This window comes from Crassostrea angulata, chromosome 5, assembly GCF_025612915.1.
Source record: "Crassostrea angulata isolate pt1a10 chromosome 5, ASM2561291v2, whole genome shotgun sequence".
Classification (NCBI taxonomy): domain Eukaryota; kingdom Metazoa; phylum Mollusca; class Bivalvia; order Ostreida; family Ostreidae; genus Magallana; species Magallana angulata.
The window spans coordinates 270,296-280,081 of record NC_069115.1 but is presented as its reverse complement, the minus strand read 5'-3'; the positions used below and the strand labels follow the sequence as shown (position 1 = coordinate 280,081).

At 33.5% G+C, this 9,786-nt stretch overlaps 1 protein-coding gene across 1 annotated transcript; it reads left to right on the top strand.

The window, feature by feature from the left end:
• Positions 1 to 1,629: 1,629 nt before the first annotated feature.
• On the top strand, positions 1,630 to 9,572 carry LOC128183596 (uncharacterized). The gene is made up of 10 exons (XM_052852698.1): positions 1,630 to 1,990; positions 4,029 to 4,684; positions 4,797 to 5,111; positions 5,689 to 5,994; positions 6,081 to 6,365; positions 6,528 to 6,824; positions 8,421 to 8,540; positions 8,638 to 8,850; positions 9,033 to 9,326; positions 9,568 to 9,572. Exons 2-10 carry the CDS (start codon positions 4,063 to 4,065, stop codon positions 9,570 to 9,572), a joined length of 2,457 nt encoding a protein of 818 aa, XP_052708658.1. The 5' UTR covers positions 1,630 to 1,990; positions 4,029 to 4,062.
• The last annotated feature ends 214 nt before the right edge of the window (positions 9,573 to 9,786 follow it).

The following is a 9,786-nucleotide window of genomic DNA, read 5'->3' as shown; positions in this document are numbered from 1 at the left end:
AACAGGGCTACATAGCTGCCACGTAGGGTTACGTAGTTGAACGATAAGCTAGCCTAGCCGCTACGTAAATATTCATAGCCTAAATATTTTATGCTAAGCATCAAATTCAAGATGGCCATCTTAGTTACCACTTTGTAACAAACAAGAAATCTATTTATTTAGTGATCATTTGTTCATCCTTTTAGCTATAATGAATTTTAACATGTATATTTCCGCTTGAAATTAACGAATTATGTCGACGTATATAGTCTTTAGTTAACTATATCTAACTGCAAATCAGGAGACCTATCGACTAACCTAGCGGTCTGTTCAATACACTTAGATATCTACGACCTAGCGGCTAGGCTAGCCGTTACGGTCTTAAACGCAGCCCTGGTCTGAAATTGACACGCCCTGTCTTTCGATTGGTCTAAACCTACAGCGACCTATGAAATGTCACGGACTGCACGAAATAATCATGATGATGTCAGACTCAAAGTCTCACAGGAGACGCTTTGGCTGGTTCTCTTAGCTAACCTACTTATGTACATTAACAATAATTTAGTGAATTTTACTTACTTCTCTTAATCAATTTATTAATTAGTTAAAACGAAGATGTTAATACAAACAATAAAATGTTTTCTTTGATGATTAATGCGAGTTATGAAGGTAGCGATCATTGCAGAAAAATGTAGCAATGTCGCTACCTTCATGTCCCGAATGATCAGAGGATGCTCACTCCTCCGTGGCACCTGATCCTGCCGCTAAAGAACTGCGAACGCTAACGCCCGTTTCCCGCCTACATTTTACATCCAAATATTTCTGAATTTCTGTCAGATATTCAAAAACTAAGTTTTCTACTAAAAAGTATAATCAAATCCTAATCAATTTATATGAAAACAAAATTTGTAATAAAATTATTTATTTTTAAACAAAAGTTTTGCTAATGCGGGGTCTAAAAAAAATTTCATTGAAATCGGTCTCTATGAGTGAGGAAAATTTTATTTAGCGGCCAATATGTGCATAAAAACTTAATGATAACATATTTACGATATATATTAAAGTAAAATTTCATTTTAATTCATATCTGTTAATAAGTTTTCGAAAATTTACAAAGCAAAATTCTTTTTTTGGAATGTATTTCGGTCTGTAGACATACATGTATGTCCCCCCCCCCCCCCCCCCCCCCCCCGTGAAACAACAAACCCTTTGGTAAAAATATGCTAAATAACAATAATTAAAACCCCTCAAAAGGAATTTTTGTTTCACGGGGGGGGGGGGGGGATGTTTTAAAAAACATTTCCGTTTTCCGTTATTTTCTATTATGAAATGAGCTATTTTAACCCAAAATACAAAGTTATCTCGCTTTATTTGACCAAATCATTTATATTTAATGAAAATATACATTAATGTTTACATTATTATAATAAATAACTTCAATTAGACAACTTTCAAAAAATGACTTTTAGTTAGGCGGCTAGACAATGCTATCGTTCGCAGTCCTTTGTAGAGGTCCGTGTTTACTCTGCTTCTCTTTAATATTCTTTCCTTTGGACTTTTGATTTGAACACTGTTCGTTATCATCACGTCATTTTTATTCCCTCAAACCGTACATCACTCAGGTGTAAAAATCACAATATTGGCCGGGTACGTGGAAATTGAAATTTCAACTTCGATTTAACTTGATGAGAGGAACTTCCTGAAATTATATATGTATGGTATTAGAAATAGTTTTCCTCCGTTTCCGGCTTTACTTCGAATTCGGATTCTAATTTAGCTATATACCTATTGTTGTTCGAAGCCAATCAGAATTTCTCAGGCTTTTGGCAGTGGTCGGAAAATAATATTTGTTTTTACAAGATGGAGTCGCTCCTGATTCATTTTGGGTTCAAGTTAGACGAAAATGGATGTCACCTTTGTTGTAAAGTTAGATTATAATTGTTGGAAATAATGAAGTCCAGCCTCAATAGACCATAGGCTACCCTAGTTGTTTTCAGTGTTTAATACAAAGGTGGGTTGTGGACTTTGATATGATACTTTTCCTATAGTCGTAAAGGCTAAAGAGGTCGAGTCGTTAATCGATCAGTTGACGATCTGTGAAAGTTTACTGTGGTTAAAAGAAAATATATATAATTATATGGACGACGTATGTTTAAAATATTAAAGAAAAAGAATCTACTTTCGTTTTGAAATAGATCAGCATAATTCATTCTCTCATCGGCCATCTTTAATTTTTCTTCTTAGCTCACCTGAGCTGAAGGCTTTAGTACGCGTTTATTATTAATAGAAAAAAATATCCGTTGTCTGCTGTCGTCGTTGGCGCTATAGTTATAGTAAACTTAAAATTTGTTGTGACCTTCAAAAATTCTTTTCATTAAATATTAGGCAAGAAATTCTGAAAGCTGTATGAAAGCATTCTCAGGTAGTGTAGATTCATACTTATTTACACCATGCATGATCCCCGGAGAAAGAATGGGGCCACAATGGGGGTCGAGTTTTTACATCGGAATATATGGGGAAAAAAATTGTGAAAATCTTCTCAAAATCCATTTTGCGATCATTATACCTCTACTTATTTTTCACTATATAAGAGTAATTCGATATATTTCACTTCCCTGAGAAATCATTTTGCTAGAAAGTCTGGAACTTATATGAAAGCACTATTACATGTAGGTAGTGAAGATTACAGTTACAAATCGTGATCTCTGGGGGGGGGGGGGGAGGATAGGGCTACAATGGGGGATAGGGGTGGGGTTAATTTTTTTTACAAAGGAATAATAGAGAAAAATCTTCTCCAACACCAGTTGGCCAGAAAATCTGTAATTTGTGTAGAGACATCATCAGGTTATGTAGATTGAATTTTGTTTAAATCATGGTCCCTGGAGGTTAGGTAAAGCCACAATGGGGGCATACATTTCTACATGGGTATATATGAGAAACTCTTTAAAAATTTTCTAAAAAACTATTAGGGCAGAAAAACTCAAATGTGTGTGGAAACATCCTAATGTAGATTCACGTTTGTTCAAATCATGGTCCCAGGGAGTACTAAGGGCGGGGCCACAACAGGGGTGGGGGTGAATTTTTACATTGGAATATACAGAAAAATCAAGTTTGTTTTAATATAATGAGGGAGGATGGGGGTGGATTTTTTTTACGTTGGAATAAATAGAGAACAACTATTAAAAAATGTATTCTTCAAAACTGAAACATCTTAAGAAGCTCAATGTTTTAATATGTTGGGAAGTTTTGAAAAATCTTTAGAAACAAGATTTACTTGATAAGGTTGTCTTGATATTTTTTATTTGATACTCGAAAGACAGTCTTTTCTGATCAGTCATGGCTATTTTTGTTCCGGTGAGCAATGCGTGTCCTTGGCCTCTTGATTTTTAATTGTTACCGGTTTTCCGTACAAGGGTTGTTCGAAAATTATTGAGAAAACACAAATATATCCCTTTCTTATTGACGAAAGTGGTGAAAATTGGCATAAACATTGAAGAAACCTCAACTAATTATCGAGCAAAGTAATATAAAAACAATATTAATATCTTGTTTATGAAGGTACTTAACTTTTTCGTTGGTTGGAGTACTTGGCGCAAGCCTAAACTCGGAGATTGTTTTCCGTTCCTTTGTAAACATGTTTAATAAAAACTTTTACATGTATATGAGCAAGGAGACGCGTGAAATGAGTTTATGGTTGCTCCAGATCACTGGATGTACACAAGTTTGTGAGCTTACCAGGAATGATCTTATGATTTCAATGCTTACAAAATGTTCACGTTTATAAACAGAATCATGGTTTACTTTGGGAAATTTCTAAAGTTATTCTTCTTTCTCAAGGGAGTTAAAGTAAATGTCTCAAAAATATTTGAAAAAAAACTCTTATTTTTATCTTGGTCTGTTGAAATTAATTCTTTATTGATAAAAGTCCACATATTCTTAAAAAATACATTTTTTACATAAAGTGGTGCATGGCAGTTTTTTAAATCTTGTAATTATGTTTTCTAAATATAGAAAGAAAGGGATATTCATTGTTCAGTTTTGTTTTATAGATGATAAAAAGCTGCATATGCAAATAACCAAAGAATGGCCTCTAAAACCCTTTCGAAAGACCAGCAAAACTTCATGTGGATATCGATAGCTTGTGTGGATTTAATCAAGCTGCCTTTAAAAGACATTTTAGATAATCAGATAAAACCCGCAGATCTTTTTAACAGAATTAACTCTTCACTAACGAAAAGAAAAGATTACCTTAGGAAAGAACAAGAAAATATTTGTTTCATTCCACCACCTGGTCAACCAGACTACAACGACTTTGATGTGACTTTGCTGTACACTTTAATAAGAAATCTTTGCTCTGTATCACTGAACCTGGCATCACTGAACCCGACAAGAGGATGGGGCAAGGTTCCATCTTCTTCACATATGCGGTTAGGGGATGACATCGAGCGTCTCAGATTGATGAGAAACGTGTTTGCGCATGCCAACTCCGCGGGAATTCCTGACGCCAAGTTTCAGGTTCATTGGAACGAATTAAAATCAGTTATTCAGAGAATTCAAACATTCATGAACTCAATGGGAAGCAATGTTAATTACGAACAAAAGCTGGCGGATATAGAAAGAACTGATTTTGGGTTCGGAGATCTTCAAAAATATAAGTTATTTTTGGAAGCAACGTTGAATCAATTAAAAGAAGAAAGAATAAAAGGTTAGTATAAGGACTTTAAAAAACACACAAAAAACCACCCTAAAACAAAGCTCAATGCAAAATGGTTTTACATGGTAGCATTGTCTAAAAGTTTGTTGCATTTTTGTAACAGATGAACCAGAAATTTCAATAACGGGCGCAGATAGAGTAGTATGGGGAGAGAAAACATGTTTTGAGGCAGATTTAAAGCATACAGAAATACATGTATCTCATTGGTCAATCAGCTGGCAGAGAGTAAGAGGAAGTGTCATAAATCAGATTGACATCAGTAAAGAAAAGTACAGTGATAGTACTAGAACCAAACTTGTGATTCATTCCGTGAGTAAAGACGACCAGGGAGAATACCAAGCAGTCCTCGCCAGCGAATCAAATGGAAACAAACGAAAAATAGAAAGCAATGCTATTTTTCTACACGTCATTGGAGGTATTTTATATTATCATGAATATTTTTATAAAAAAAATTAAGAATCGAAAAAAAAAAACCATTTCCCGTATAATTGAAACATCGTGTATTATCTCATATGTATACACAATATACATTATCTCCCCCTAAGGGAGCTAGCTCTTTGTCTTGTAAAGGTTACTTGAGTGTGCAAGCTGAATAAAAGGACACATGGTCTAACAGATTTTGGCCTCTGGACAATTCTTGGGCTATACAAGTTTGATGTAGGTTTATATCCCATTTGATTTAGATCTTCTTGAGAACTGTTATGCTCAAATGTGAAATGACTATACTGTGACAAAAAGGGATCAATGATAAACAAAATATCCAGGGGAAAATGATTTTTTTTAAATACAGGATCTGTTGGACTACATTGTTCATATTTTATTTGTATATATGACTCCGTAAAGCTAATTGTATGATGTCTATTGTTGCTCAGGTGAGCAATGTGACCCATGGGCATCTTGTACTCTATAAAAAAAACTTGTATTTCCTATTCATAAATGAATTAAAAGTTGCATAAGAAAATTAGGAATATTTTACAGTTTATTTTTTTTTCCAGACATCCCTAAAGCTACAATTTCAACAGAATCGAAAGTCTACCTTGGATCTACAGCACAAATTAGGTCCGAAGTTTCATCAGCTCTACCACTCAATAAATATGAATGGCAAAGTAGTGTTGATGGTAATGTGTTTCATTGCATCGGCATCGATAAACTTAAATATCACGCAACTGATCCCTGTTTACTAGACCCGTCACTTGTGATACGAAATACGACTTTTGACGACATTCGTCATTATCGACTTTTGGTGTGGAATACAATTGGAGACTGTGTCAGTAACACGGTGTACCTAAACGTCACAGGAAGTATGTTTTCACATGTTATGTAATCTTTTACGTTTCAATTCATTTCTCTTGCTCATGGCTTTGTATACAATATTGTTTTATTGCAGATCCCCCAAACATAGCATGCAGTCATGAAACATGTTTCGAAAGTCGATCAGTAAAATTGATTGCAAAAGTTTATCTTTATGACATCTGTCATCCAATTTCTGAACTGTTCTGGACAGTAAATGATAAAGAAATAGATAAACAAGGATCGGGTGGAAAGTTCTCAAAAGTGAGCGTCGATTCCCCATGTTTAACTATCAACAATGTCACTCGTTATGATGCTGGATCGTACAAACTTACAGCTACTAACGCCGTGGGGTCGACTGTTAGTGATGCCATTGAATTAAGTATGTCCATTATTTACTCAATTATTTTTTAAGATATGTAGTTCAGAGAATTATTAATCAATACATTTTTCGTGTAATACATATCAGGCACATATTCAGTATGATACCGAAACAAAAAAGACCTTTCTGCTTACAGATAAAAGAGAAATTTTATTTCAACAGATTTTCCTGAAGTTATCTTTGATAAATTTGACGAGACGGAAGATGGAACACAGTGGTTTACGGTGACAATCAAATCGATCCCAGAGCCTTTCTTTGTTCAGTGGAGAAAAAGAGAAAAAAACAGTGACAGATTTCAACCGATTAATGTCAATGCTGATGAATTTAAAGGATCCTCATGTTCGTTCCCTCACCCTGTGCTGGTCGTCAAACAGAGAGAACAATTAGAAAACTTCACCTTCCAAATAAAGATAGAAAATTTCATCGGTACCTGTGAAAAGACAATACAAGATATACGAGGTATATTTTATTTTTTATACACACATATATTATTTATCTATTATTGTAAAAGACAAAGACATAACTGAAGCGCATTCAATATACATCAATGTTATATTAACTTCTGTAATAATCTAATCACTAAGATAACGTCTTATTACAAAGCATTTAACGTAGAAATGTTCCTTTGCATTATCCCAATTATTGTTTCATAATTATGACATAGTTTTTGTAATTAGAAGGAAGTGCAAATAGAAAAGTCCTATCGGTATCATATTTCACAGAATTTATAGTGCAGACAAAGGACCGTGTGGAAACGAAACACACACACACACACACACACACACACACACACACACACACACACATATATATATATATATATATATATATATATATATATATATATATATATATATATATATATTAACAGTAATTTTATTCTTTGTAAAAGGAAGGTGGTGGTAAACTGTAAAGCTCGAGGTAAAAAAGTTAATTTGAGCGAATACCGAACCAGAACGTAATGCATACAGATAATAATAATCTCAAAATTTGCACAGATAAACCTTTTTACAGGATACAACGAAGAAAATTTGTACTTGTATGTAAAAAATTCTATGATTTTTGAAACATATTTTTTTTCCTTATTTATCCATTTTAAAGATTTTTTTTAAAAGATTTATCGAATCTGGTGCCTGGTTCCATGAAATCGGAGAATATCTTATCAGATGAAATACATAATGGTAAGATTGAAATAACATCTTTAAATGTTTAAAGTGGCATTGGTGACTCAAAATAGATGTTTTACTTTTTGATTATGACAACGGAAATGAAAAGAGCTACTCAAGATTTAATCATACGGAAAGTTTCGCGCATCATAAGTCATCACCTCTTAATTTACAGGCCATTAAAACTCATCCGGAAACTGCACGTGTAAACAAACCGAGTTGTTTTGGACATTAGTGTCAAGTGATTGCAATTTGTCTAAACATAGTTACAATGAGATTGACACACTGAAAAAAGAAATTGAATTTGAAGCTATTCAATGAATTTGGTAAGAAATATGCATTTATAGAGAATGCATCTAAATAAATATATAATTCTTGAAGACATCATGTTTCAATGAGAAGTTTCTGGCTCATGATGTACGTCACGCTGCAGTATTTACATTCCCCTGCGCTTGCGTGGCTATGATGCGGAAGGAAAACTCAATATTTATGCGTGTCCCAACGCGTAATTCCATTTTTCTCTTTTTAATTTGATTTATTTACTAATGAACACCGTAATTTTTGCAAAAGTTTATCTTTTCATATGATATATAAAATATATGAAAGTCGTGTGAAAATCCGATTTTTGCTGAATCATGTGTTTATGCGTCACCACGTCCCTTTAATATAACAACATCAATCAACAAATTCAAAAGAAAAATAGTTTTCAGAATGGCAATTATAGTCAATTTGTAGATAGAAGGCATTTAAATTTTTTGATAACTTTTTATAACCGAAAACAATATTGGAATTTGCTTGTGGGGTTAATGCCTTAGCTTTATATAGTCAATGCCATGAAACATGATATCTACAGCATCATGTGTATTGTATTTAATGTGTATCTATTAAGGTAGCCTGAACGAGATTTTTGATGACGAGGGAGCGGGAATAAAATTTGCCATTCTTTTTGATGATTTAGCAGACAACTTTCCGAAGGAAAAATTTCAAAAATTGAGAGACCTCATTCAAAGTAATGCTTCCACAATTTTTTTTATTTTTTTTTATTTGCTGTTAAAATCATTTCTATGGAATTACTATTATCATTATCATTGTGTTGTTTAATTTAGGTTCAAAGAAAGTTAAAAACATTAAATCCATGAATGAAGCAAGATCTGCAAGAGATTGTTTTAGGATCCTTGATTCCGAAAAACTCTTTACCCAGTTAGATGTGACGTTTATGCAGTTTTTACTTAGAAGGACAGAGTGTAAAGAACTCGAAGACAAGTGTGTAGAATATGCGAAAGGACAGAAAGCCTTAGGGTTTTACGAGATACAACCGGGTACAGTAAATCATACTATTTTGTCTTAGTTTGTATACTATTATATAGAATTCAATTGTTCATAATATAATTGTTTGATTTGATCCACAATGTTTTACACAGACCTTCAGTATACAACTTTACACAAAAGTTTGATCTGTAAATATACTGTTGTTTTGAAGAGTGTGCATATTAATTTTCAGAAGACGGTTTCAAACATGTGTATTTTCACGTGCTGGGAGATTTATCACATTTCAATAAGAAAAAGAGAAGAAAAATTAAAAAGACTGTTGCTGCAATGGTGGGATGCAAAACAAAACGAGTTTTTTTAAATGGATATGGCCACTCGGGGAGTTTTATAGCAATTGTATCGATAGAGGTAATCTACATTGGGAAACTGGTGGCAATAAACGAGCAGGATAGATACAGATTTGTTCACCTGGACATTGACTACTTCACTGTTGACTTTATAAAGGTGATCCTAAAAATCTCACAAGGTAAATGATATATCTGTATTCAGCTGTGAATAACTTTTAATAAAATAGTTGTGACGCACAATTTCATTGGCAAAATCAAATAATTTAAACGTATTAGCTTTTTAAATGACGTCACAATCAATCGCACAAAACTACGATCAATCAACATGACCCGTAAAGGACAATCGAATAACTATATAACCAGTCAGTTTCGTGATGGTATTATTAAGAAATTTAGTACGAATTTTTGTGAATGTTGCAGAATAACCTCTGAGGTCGAGGAATGTTGTTTTGAAATATAAAAGCCGAGGCCGTTTAAAAACAAACATTTGAGGCAATACACATCGTTTTGACTGGAACTAACTCGTGAAATCGACATGGTTTTAAAACGTTTTACGGTTTGAAGTTTTATTTTCATGATCAGTACGAGACAAATATGTCTTTCTGATCTGATAATTTACTGATGACGTACGTGATATAT

Coding starts and splice junctions, on each gene's coding strand:
- LOC128183596 (XM_052852698.1), top strand. CDS start 4,063: ATGGCCTCTAAAACCCTTTCGAAAGACCAGCAAAACTTCATGTGGATA. Junction 4,685..4,796: donor AAAAGAAGAAAGAATAAAAG/GTTAGTATAAGG, acceptor TTTTTGTAACAG/ATGAACCAGAAATTTCAATA. Junction 8,851..9,032: donor GTTTTACGAGATACAACCGG/GTACAGTAAATC, acceptor ATTAATTTTCAG/AAGACGGTTTCAAACATGTG.